This window comes from Myxine glutinosa, chromosome 2 (genome assembly GCF_964187855.1).
Source record: "Myxine glutinosa chromosome 2, kmMyxGlut1.1, whole genome shotgun sequence".
In the NCBI taxonomy this organism is placed as follows: domain Eukaryota; kingdom Metazoa; phylum Chordata; class Myxini; order Myxiniformes; family Myxinidae; genus Myxine; species Myxine glutinosa.
Genome location: NC_136262.1, coordinates 221638888 through 221651408, shown reverse-complemented (window position 1 = coordinate 221651408; position 12521 = coordinate 221638888). Strand labels below are relative to the sequence as shown.

At 45.1% G+C, this 12521-nt stretch overlaps 1 protein-coding gene across 1 annotated transcript in view; it reads right to left on the bottom strand.

Moving 5' to 3' along the window:
• The window catches only part of LOC144890841 (uncharacterized), an 83226-nt gene that overhangs the window by 45836 nt on the left and 24869 nt on the right, over positions 1 to 12521 (bottom strand). The window contains exons 2-4 of the mRNA XM_078772700.1: positions 10904 to 11011; positions 10089 to 10681; positions 9091 to 9231 (exon numbers count right to left, since the gene is read on the bottom strand). Of these exons, the coding sequence (XP_078628826.1) occupies positions 9091 to 9231; positions 10089 to 10681; positions 10904 to 11011 (842 nt within the window). The remainder of the gene's footprint in view (positions 1 to 9090; positions 9232 to 10088; positions 10682 to 10903; positions 11012 to 12521) is intronic.

Genomic DNA, 12521 nt, shown 5'->3' with positions numbered 1-12521 from the left:
GACGAGACATTAGTGACGAATTTGTAAATGTGTAGATTGTTGTAAATATGGGGTAAGGGTAGAGTAGGTGACAGGGGGGGTGACGTACGGTAGGGACGAGCTTTTCTCCGCTCCGTCTCCAAACGCACCTCACCTTGCATTGCCTTGTTTGATGTGTACCCCTGTGACCTTACCCCTCGCTCACCTGTCTTTTTTCCCCCCCTTGTCTCCCACACGAGGACTGTGCGCCACTGGGCGCCGAGGGGAGCTTGCGGGAGTCCGCCATTGTGCGCCCGAAACTCCCGGAACCAGCTGTCTGCATCGATGCACCACCTTATGGACCACATGTCTGTGGCTGAGCACCACTGATGGACCACATGCGTTGGGGCATGGCCCCTCTGCTGGAACCGGCTATGAAGGCCCGAGATCTTGCTGGTGGACCTTGGTCACAGGGCACCTATGCCACACAGGTGAACCACCCCTAGTCGGCCCTGTGGGCCATAAATAAAAAACGGACACGTTTTCTGCACTTTTATTATGTCCAAATAGGCCGCCAGTAAGAAAATGAAGAAAGACAACATCTGGAAAAACGACACGAGCCAGCAGAGGGAGCCGAAGAGCAAGAGACCACCAACAGGGTTTTTTTCCTTATTTTTATTCATGAACTGTGATGACTGTGCACCAAAGGGTGCTTTGTGGTGCTTGATGGTGTTTTGGTGCTTTCTGGTGCGTCGATGCAGGGCAGACTGTCTTCCCCCCAAAAGAACAATCACAGGTCCTGGGTTGCGTTTTGTAAATAAAATAGCGTCAACTGTAAATAATGCTCCCCCATCGTTCATGTTTTAGTTTGAAAACCATTCCGAAATTCGGTTAGCTGTGGGCGTGAGTCTGTTAGGTAGGGTGCAATGGAGCAGGGGGACATACTTATTTGTGTTTTAAAACTGTCACACTCAGGGTCAGGTTAAATGTAGAGGGAACTACACCTACGTGCCACACTAAAAGTAAAAGTAATAGGCCCGGGACGTGCCTAAGAGGAGGAGGGTGCAGTGTTGTGGATATGAGAATTGTGTTTTTTTATTGTGTAATAAATTGTAAAATATCACCCTCCTTCCTCCAGTTGTTGTGTATAAAGGTCAAAGGGCGTCCCTTAGTTAGGTCATATACCATCACATAGCCAAATCATAGATTTCCTCCTTGTTGGTAGTTATTTCCTTATTCTGTGTATTAGGTTAAGGCTCTGTTTCCAACTAGTTAACACTGCATTGCATCGAATTCAAACAAAGGTAGTATCCCCTTTCAATTTCCCCAGAACCTCCATGGGCTCCCCCTTTTGTCAGCCGCATTAACAAATTCCTCTGCGTGGTTTGCTGCATTCCGCTGTTCTTTGGGCTTGTGGTTTTCGCCGCAGCTGCTTGGCGGTTTTCACCGCGACTCCATTAGCCACGAGGTGGGCTCGGAGAAGAAGGGGGAGGAGCGGCCGAATCCAGGGCGTTGGCCGCCCCTCGTCATCAAGGGCGGAGCCAAAGGAGGCCGTGCGAGCCAACCGGCACGGCAGTAAGCGACCCGGTAGGCGTGCCCCGAGAGCTCGCGGAGAGAGGTCGAGGCGCGCTATAAAACGCGTGCGCATGCGTCAAGTTCTAGGAGTTGAGTGAGAGGGTTCAAGAGTGGCTGAAGAAGGAGAGTTGCGCTGGAGAGTTGCTGAGTTGCGTAAGGGGAGGACGTTGAGTGTGGCGTGAAGTGGCGCTGAGGAGCCCGGAGTCCAGCACGAAGCGCCCATCTGCTCGCGGTGAACGATACGCGCCGCTGGACACCAAGTTTTCCCGCCAAGAACGCGAGTCGACTCCTGGAGCCGGACCTCGACGCCTAAAGTGGCCTGGGCCTTCCCATTCCTCCTTCCAGCCAATCCACTCTGCAATTCCCCGTGTGAGTCTGTCTTTGTTTGTGCTGTCCCTGGGTTAATTAAGACTGTGATAGATAAGCTAGCATTTTCACTGTGTCCACTTCTTCTTCTTCTGTTTTTATTTTATTATCTCTTCCTACTCCTTGGTTGCTTTCAATTGTGTAAATAGTAAATAAATCATATTTGTATTTCTTACCCTTTGCCTTTCTTTCCTCTACATCCATAGTTGTTGTCTTTTCCCTCATTGAAAACCTGTGGCACGATTTTGACCAACGTTTGAGAATCGGGTCTAGTTTCTGTTAACGGTTCGTGCCGCGGCTGCCATCCGCTCGGCAAATTAACATCTTATCCGCGGTCGCGAACGAAGCTGCTCACCTGCCTCTGGAGGGAGCTTGTGCAGCTTCAGGACTCACGTCGGTCAGTCACAAACGAGGGGACTAATCCCCCCTCGAGAAGGGATCCGAGGCCGACGTTGGGTTCCGTAACAATATATATATATATTATATATATATATATATATATATATATATATATATATATATATATATATATATATATATATATATATATATATATATACATATATATACATATATATATATATATATACTGTATATATATATATATATATATATATATACATATATATATACATATATATATACATATATATATATATATATATATATATATATACATACATACATACATACATATATATTTCAAATACATAGATGCAATACAGGGGGTCAAACCTCGACCACACCCAATAACAGATTTACCTGAAATATGATTAATATAGAGCCAAGCAGCCAAGCAGTCGACACTCTACATAAAAAGTGAGAGATTTCGAGTTGTCCAATACGTATTCAAAAGGGTTGATTAGTAAGTCTATGGCTTCATATAAAAGAACAGATGACTTACATCGAGGACGTTGTATTAGTTTCCCGTTTACTTTATTTTTAGTTTAAAACTTTTATTGAAAAAATTATTTTTACTTTAATTCACCTTCTATATGAGGTCGCTTTGATCCAACTCATAGCACATAATGCCTGTTCTTGGAAAACAAATGCAGAAATCCACAGGCAAAGAAATGCAAACATTGGAAAGTTGGCTTATTCCCCATGATGGGCACTATGCTTCAGGATGTAAACAGTGCCTGTGTAGCAGAAGATTGACAATATACCTCGAATTAATATGAGTCTTCAGACTGAAAACCTCAATACCCTGACAGTTGCTAGGGCAGACAATAAACAAGATTCACATTTATCTCATTTGTTGCTATGAGACTGGCATAATTGTTTGACTGTCAGCCACATGGAGTAAAAAGGTGATGGTTTATTTCACTCAAACTCAAATATCAATATAAAATGTAATTTCCTTCATTCAAGTGGATATTTCTGTGCAGCAAATGCTAATACAGTATATTAATGTCCAAATTAATTGTGTAAATAGTAAATAAATCATATTTGTATTTCTTACCCTTTGCCTTTCTTTCCTCTACATCCGTAGTTGTTGTCTTTTCCCTCATTGAAAACCTGTGGCACGATTTTGGCCGATTTTGGCCAATTTTGGCCAATTTTGGCCAATTTTGGCCAATTGACGGTGGGAGGGATTTTCGAAGCTCCACACGGTCTCCACGTTTTTCGAAGTTAAGTCTGTTCACAATTGTATTTTGTCGAAACTGTATTTATCTTTCGGTGTGTGAAGTTATTGTGTGCAACTTTGGTTGTTTCTCGGTGTTTATCTTTCATAAATTGATCGTCTGTTTGCCGTGTCGCGAGCAAGGCCTTTGCCGCGTCGCGAACGATTTGAAATCGAAGTTAAGTGATTGTTCCCATTTGTATTTTCGTTAAAACTGTATTTATTTATGGTGTTGTACGTATATTGTGTCCCGACGAAGATTTTTCGGTGCAAATCTTTCATACCTGTATTGAAAATCGTGTTAATTTGTGTCGTGTCTTGAGGCCTTGTACAGTGTGCACTGTACAACCTTGAGGCTTTGTTTTTCTCTCAGTGGTCCGTCGTTTGTGATCCAATAACTTTCGTTCTCTGTATTCCCAGGCTTTTCACCCATAGCCTACTTCCTTGTGTAAATCTCAACTCAAAAAAAAAAAAAAAAAAAAAAAAAAAAAAAACATTTCCTTCTCTTTTCTCATTCGTTTATTCATTCTTATTCGTTCGTTCGTTCTTCGACCACGTGTTTCTCCCCCATTTCCCCAGATAGTTTTCACTCATTAACCTTCAATGTTTACACTTTCCCCTCAAGTTATGTATTCCGTCATATTTTATAACACCTTTTTCTTCTTCTTCTTTAAAAGGCTGCTTTCGACTTGCTCACCAAATCAATTCATCCCTAAAAAAATATCCATCTCCTATAGTGCCTTTTTTCTACATTCCCTAAACTCTCCTGCACTCCATCCTCCATCCAGCGTCCTAAAACGTATTTTTAACTCGAAGGTCACAAGAAACTCATTTTGCAATAAATGTTCGTTTCCCATAAATCGTACACTTTCAAAAATCCAATCTCACCCCTCCCCTCCAAATCTTCCCCATAACCCCTCCCCTCCAAATCTTCCCCATCACCCCTCCCCTCCAAATCTTCCCCATCACCCATCCCTTTCAAATCTCCCCCCTTGCCCCCTCCCTCCTAAACTACCCCCTCACCCCTCCCCGCCAAGACGCCCCCTCGCCCCTCCCCTCCTAGACTCCTGCCTCACCCCTCCCCTCCAAATCTCCCCCATATCCCATCCCTTTCAAATCCCTCCCCTTGTCCCTTCCCTCCCAAACTCCCCCCTCACCCCTCCCCTTAAAATCTCCCCACCCTCATTGCTTCTCAATTTCCCCCCTCTCACTCCCCCTCCTCAAAGCGTCCTCCCCGCTTCTTCCCCCTTCAAACTCTCACCTCCATCTCCCCCAACCTTCTGCCTCGCTCTTCCCCCTCCTCAAATAACACCTCATTGTGGCTCACCCAATCACCATCAAACCTCTTGTCCGCCCCATCCTTCCCTTTCTCCGAGCTATTCTGAAATCTCTGACACACCTTCAACAGCTCTCCCTACCTCTTCCACCTCTTCCACATCTTACCCTACCCCTCCTCCCCCCTGTTCTGTATCTGATGCTCCCCCTTCCTCTTCATTAACGGTATGGACCTCAAACATCCGGGGCCTTCGTTCAAACTTAACTGATCTCTCCATACAGGATGCTTCTGTCAAACCAGACGTGATCTGCTTAACAGAAACTTTCCTCCTTTATGATGTCTCTGATTCCATAGTATCTCTCCCGGGCTACTCCCTCCTCCGGTATGATAGACCTGAGCCTCGTCCTGGAGGCGGGGTTGCTATCTTTATCAAAAACTCTCTTCCTCACTCGCCCTGCACTGCACTCTCTCCACCTCACCCCCAGGAATACCTCTGGCTACGGCTTCCCCTTCGCTCCCACCTCTTGTTCATATGTGTGTTGTACCGTCCACCAAACAGTGATGACTCCATCTACATCTCGCTGTCTGATGATATGGACCAACTTCTATCGACTCATCCCAACTCTCTCTTCCTCATATGTGGTGATTTCAACTGTCATCATGCCAGTTGGCTGGGTGTGGGTACCTCTCTCACCAGCCATGGCTCCTCAGCAAAGGACTTCTGCGACTCACTGGGACTGACACAATCTGTCAATTTCCCGACCCGGATCTCAGTCAACGGAACATCTTCTCTTCTGGACTTGGTTATGACTAACTTCCCTGAAAATGTCTGCTGCTCTTCTTCTGCTCCGATCGGATCATCTGATCATGTCCTTGTTAAAGTGGACATCTCTCTGACCATCCTCAGGGAGCCTGCTCAGCGTCGACGAGTCTGGCATTTCACTCAGGCCAACTGGCACGGTCTTCAAGCAGCCATCAATCATCTGGACTGGTCTCCCATCTCTACCACCTCTGACATCAACTCATCCTGGGAATTCTTCCAAAGTAAATTGCTCTCTCTCATGCACAGATTTATTCCATCTCGTCTTCAGTTGTCATACCCTTCCTCCCGTCCATGGTACACGGAATCTTGTGGTGAGGCTGTTGCCCAGAAACAACTTGCCTTCGTCTCCTGGAAAGCAAATCCAACGGAAGGAAATGTCATTTCCTTTCACAAAGCCCGAAACAAGTGTGTGTCCACCCTCAGGAGAGCCAGGAAACAATATCTCTCCGTTCTCAAGACCGAACTCTCTTATCTGTCTCCCTCTTCCAAATCCTGGTGGCGTCTGGTCAAATCCGTTTCTGGTGTTTGTTCCCCCTCCATCCCCTCCCTTACCTCAAACGGCTACACAGCTGACTCCGCACGTGAAAAAGCTGAATGCCTCAACTCTGTGTTTGCCTCTAAATCTTGTGTCCCAAACCCATCCCTCTCTGTACCCACCATACCCAGTCGTACCCTGCTGCTCCTGGACTCCGTGTCCTTTCCTCCTGACAAGGTGGAAAAGTTTCTGTCAACCCTCGACTCTGATTCTGCAACTGGACCCGACGGCATCAGCCCACGGGTCCTAAAATCCTGCTCTGCTGCTCTATCTCACCCTCTCTCTCTGTTCTCTTCACCCTCTCTTTTGCTCAAGGTCAACTGCCATCTGCTTGGAAATCAGCCAACATCACCGCTTTGCACAAAAAAGGTGCAAAAACAGATCCTAGCAACTACAGACCAATCAGCCTTCTCCCAATTATCAGCAAAGTCATGGAATCCATCATTGCTTCGGATTTGAAATCTTTCCTCTTCTCCAATGGCCTGATCTCTGATAATCAATTTGGTTTCAGACCAGGTCACTCTACTCTGGACATGCTGCTTCTGCTGTCTCAACAATGGATGGAGGTCCTCAATGCCAAACAGGAAATTAGAGCTGTCTCCCTCGACATATCACGTGCCTTCGACACGGTCTGGCACCCCGCTCTGCTCACCAAACTCTCCTCCTTTGGTATCCATGGAAATCTCCACGCATGGCTGGCGGACTTCCTCTCTAGTCGTCGTCAACGTGTGGCCCTGAATGGGTTTCTCTCATCTCCTCTTCCTGTTCAGGCTGGAGTTCCCCAAGGCAGTGTTCTGGGCCCCGTGCTTTTTCTGGTCTTCATCAATGATCTCTCTGACTCTCTCGAAAATCCTCTCTATCTCTTTGCTGATGACTCCACTCTCTGCCGCTCCATTCCTCTTCCCTCAGATCGGCAGTCTGCTGCCTCCTCACTCTCTGAAGACCTGGACAAAATCACAGACTGGTCAAACAAGTGGAACATGTCTTTCAATCCTGACAAATCTCACACTCTTACTATGTCTCTCCGAAAAGATCGACTGGACAACCCTCCCATCTACTTTCTCAACAATCCTCTCCAAGAAGTTCTGTCGCTCAAGATTTTGGGTCTCACTATCTGCCATGATCTTTCTTGGGAAAACCACATTTCCAAGCTGGCCTCCAAAGCCAGTCGCCGACTGGGCATCCTCCGTCGTGCGAAGTCCTTCCTCGGCACACCTGAGCTCCTCACCACATACAAGGCTTTCATCCGCAGCTCAATGGAATACTGTTCTCCCCTATGGGCCAGTGCTCCTGCCTCACACCTAGCTCGGCTTCACCCTGTTGAAACCAAAGCTTTCAGAATTATTGGAATCTCCCGCGATGAAGCTATCTCTGAGGGCCTTTGACTCACTCACCGCAGGCAGGTAGGTGGTCTTTCTGTCTTCTACCGACTCCTCTCCGGCCTTGCACCCCCAGCTCTCTCTGTGCTCTGTCCCCCAAATATTCCTACAGGTCGCACAAGATCTGCCAGCAACCCTCTGATGGTTAAACTGCCGAAATCTCGGCTCTCTGCTCACCTTCACTCTTTCATTCCTCTTTTCTCCCGCCTCTGGAACAAACTCCCTCACTCCCTTCAATCCCACTCCTCCCTCCAGGTCTTTAAAACAGCTGTTCACCACCATCTCTTATCTTCCCCCATCCAAAACCTTGATCTTTTCTACCCCCGCTAATTCACCCCAGATCCACCCTGTTTGAAATTCCAACTTCTTTCCTGGAAGTCCTGGCAGTGTCCATATGTTTTATACCTCTCCCACCGCCCCCTTCCCATGCCCCCCCCCCCCCCCAAAGCCCTCGCCCTCTCTCAGATCTCTCGATGTCTCCATGTCTCTCGGTCCCTGCTCTCAAATGTTGTGTTTGTGTCCTTCCCCCTCTCTCCCCATCTTGTCTACCGCTCCCGATGTTATATGTTTTATGTGTCGGTTTGACTTTCTGTGTGATTAATGTTCGCTCTTTCACGAGCCTCGATCTTGTATACAACAAAAAAAAAAAAAAAAAAAAAAAATCTTACTATAATTCACCAAATGTCCGTCCGTCTGTCTGTCCGTCTGTTTGTCCATTTGAAGGTACCGTAAAAACTGCTGAACCGATCGCAACGATATTTTGGGTGGGTAATCCTGGGATCTCCAGGAGTAAAATATGGTATTTAGTTTTTCCAATTTCAGCTTTCGTCTCCAGCATTCTCAGGTTTGGACTCCCGCATAACATTCGCGTTTGCATAACGTTCATTGTGACGATGTTTTCATTGTGACGATGTTGTTTTCCCAGGTGCCGCACCGATCGATGCACGGCTGCACCGATCGGACTCGGTGACCTCGGACAAAGACCTTTTTATAAGGACACGGGTTGAATCCCTGCTTGAGAGAATTCCAACCCCCTCCCCGCCATCACGGCCGTCTCTCCAACTTACGACAACAACTCCACGAGATATGCGGAAAGGACGACACAAAACCAATATAAACATCATTAAACATCATTTGTATATAAACATCATTAAAAGTAAATAATGACCTCGGCCAAAGTTCAAACGACGTTTAGTCTCTACATGAGAGAATTCCACATAGCTATTTGGGCGGTGTATTCGCTAACAGATCGCGATCACGATTTGAAACACGATGGAATAATATTTACCGATATGAGGAGTGATTTGGCTTTTATTGAAATTCTACAAATACCGTTTAGATTTTGATGATTTGCGTGTGATATGATTTAACGGATGTTTATATAAATCGTTTAAAATAAAAAAGCCTGCAATTTATGATATTTTGCCTTTTCATTTGGGCCTCACAATTGAAGCCCTGCCCATAGGACGGGTGCCGTTGCTAGTAACAAATAAAAGAGGAAAGGATGGAAAAAGAGGCAATGGAAACAGACAGACAAGAGAAAGCATTGCTTACAAGCTGTAGTTGAAAAGTAGCAGTGGGAATGCATCCCAATCTTCTGGAGACCTTATGGGCTCCATTCCAGGGGAAAGGCCTGAAGTCTTTCGGCAGAGGCTCAATGAACAGCTGCTCCGATCCAAGTTGGATTATCCCGAGCTAGAACACACGTACCATGCACATTCACGGAAGGCATTATATAGTGTCCCTTAGACCATCCTCTGCCCTCCGGCATGTAGTTTAGACTTACTTTACCAAGGAGATTTGTCAGGAAAAGTTTTGCTTCTGAGAACGTTTTGGAAAATGCCCCATTCTGGAGGTGGGTGTTGGGTAGGTGGTGAAGCGGAATTGCCATTTTGCTCATAGCTATTCAAAATGCCAATTGAACTTCATGATCAATTACAGCAGGAGCTGCGGCATAGCATACTTTCCAAGCAACAGTCTGACTACAGTTATCGTGCGAGAAAAGCTGGGGATCAAAGACCCCTTAATATTAGTCCCAAAGGCATTTGGAGTCGGGGTGATATTCTCCTGAATAAACGGACATTTCATTCCTCCTCCATGCAGTGCTGTTTGCTGTTCTAGTTCAGGCCAAATCCCATGTCCTCCTATAATTCTGCATCACAGGGACATGATTATATTGAAGGTGTACTGTCTTTCTGGAATGAGACGATAGTCTAAACACACACATACACTAAAATCTGGGAAGCGTGAGCTTTTGTCTTGCGTTGCGTAATTGTCTGGCAATTTCGAGAGGTGGAAAACGGCCAGCCTGGAACGGCTTTCTGTTTGTGTGCAATGTGAAAATCAGGCACTTCACAGGGAACTGAGATGCAAAGAAACTCAGGAAAAATAAAGCCACTTGGTCCATCAGTCCTAAATAACTAAACCTACTCCCATCTATGTATGCCTATTACAGATTACCACACTTTTAACATTTGCTTAAACTTACACCCTTATAAATGATCTTACATGGTAACCACAAACGCTATTTTTGAAGCTCACATGTAGCTTACCAGTTCATCGCAGAACAGTATGACAACCAGAGAATGGTCGATTCCACGGATGTGTCCACTGTAAACTCCATGACAGCCAGCTGTATGGACTTTGTGTTTGCACAAAACTTCTTTCGATGCCAGAACACGAGCAAGAGTCCGGAGTGCCTGGACGTCCTTCGGCTCATCTAAAAAAGTTTCGTTCTGCTTTTGATCGTGACCAGTCACCTCATTCGTTTCCTCGTTATTCCGGATGCTGTGGAGTCCATTTGAGTTGGTTACTTTTGTGTGGAGGTATCTATCTTGCGCTGTACGTGGTGCACTGCTTTCCACCACTATCCAGATGGGGTTTTGTCCGTGATGGTATGCCATGGGAGTTATAAAGAGCTCAAGAGTCTTCCCAAAGGGAGAAATCATCAAGCAAAGCTCCTTTCCATAATCTAAATGCAACTTGCTATGGTTAAGTCTCTTGCTCCGAGTATCTGTTGAGGAGTGCACAGATATATCAGGGACCGAGGAATTCACCTTCGGAGCTGTCCTGGCAGTAGCTTCTCGTCTCACATCTTTGGCCCGAGACAATGTGCTCCTGTTTGCATGGCCTGCACCGGGGAAGCCTGGAGAGGATTGAGGTAGTACATCATGTATTTTACCTTGCTTTACTTTGGACTGCCTTAGCATGTTTCTAAAAGCCCTTTTGACAGAGCTATTAACTTCATAGCCCTGTGGCGTTCCTGTGTGAATCTGGTTAGCATCATTCAAAGAAGTTTTTTGCATCTCAGGAGACACAACGGCATCTCTCAAAATAGTGGAGTGTATGGCTATGGGAGATAAAATACCTGGGTATAGATGAGGGTTTGTGAAGATTTTTACCGAGAGAGTATCAGGATCAGTTAATAACAGCGGCGTAACAACTTCTTCCTCCTCCTTTAGCTCATTGCTGCCAACTGTGGATGAGATGCACAACATTTAACAGGTAGTAGGCCAGCATTGGAAATGCATATGTTCAACAAGCACACACATACATGGCATTAATCATGTCTTAAGTTGTATTGTAAACAAGTGTTTGAAAATATATGTAGAAAAACAAACTTTCAGCAAATGTATTATGTGCCATCGTTATATATGGTATACTTGTAATGATGGATTTTAGACATGATAAAGTTTCTACATTGGCATAAGCTTGCCAATCCCCAGGCATTGTTGTAATTCACAATGACTTTTTTTCTTTTACGTTCCAGTGAAAAACTCATGTGTGAGTTGAAATTAGCTGGGCAGCTCAATCGTGGTATTCTCACCTCTGATGCTTGGTTTCCACCTTCAAGTCATGGCATTGTTAACATGATGTGGGAATATGCTCTATCGAACAAGGGTTTGTTTAATGAGATTTAAAATATTTGTTCATCTAAACCGCTCGATGCATGCTAAGTATAAATTACAGTAGGTAACGTAGGGAAAGATGTCCCTGATGAAATATTGTCACGTCTGAGGCTCCATCAACATGGTCTCGGCGCTGGGAGGTCGGAACATACTGTTCCCCAAGGTCACCCAAATAAGCCGAATTTGAGGGCACAGGCACGGGAAGCAGAAGGCTCAAACATGCTTTCTTACCTTTTAAAGGGTGTATTTTGTATTGAATGAAAATGAAATGCAGTGAAAATGTGCAGTGCATGAGACAAGCAGATCAGAACAAAACGAGAACAATGCGACTGTGTCGCCAATATGCCTCTGCATCGTCCCACAACGGGTAGATGCCCTCGTTAACTGTTCTAAAGATAAACAAGTTTGACTTAAATCCCTTCAGCTGTTTTCAAGTATCACATTTTCACCAGCCATAACAGGTTTCACATCGATTGGTGAAGCGGTTTCAGAGAAGATATTTTTTTAATTATCGGCTTTCAACCTAATATGGTTGCCCACACCACGTGACATATGACCTTAAAAAATGTACACTCTGCTTATGTATGGGTAGGGGATCGTGTTTGTGAGGTTTCGTGATGATCGGATTAGGTTCATTTTTCTATCCAAGATGGCTGCCAAACCATGTGACCAATGACGTTTTTCGTGGTCATCTTTTAATCGCCATGCCGAGTCAATGACACTCGTAAAGTTTCGAGTCAATAAATTTGGTGGTTTGGGAGAAGATTTTTTTTTTAAGTTTTAGGTTAAATCCAATACCACTTCACCAATGATGTCATCATTATCATGCTTTTTGTTCCCCATTGGGAGTACTTGACAATGTGCCAAGTTTCAAATTTTTACATTCAGCGGTTTCCGAGAAATAAATTTTATTATTATTTGCGTTTAATCTAAGATGGCTGCCATATCATGTGACCGATGACATCACAATGATCACAAAAACATTCTGCATGGGTGTCACTCCTACCCTGAAAGTTTTGTCTCAATCGGACATGTGGTTGCTGAGAAAAACGAGGTTTAGCCCATTCGGACCGATGC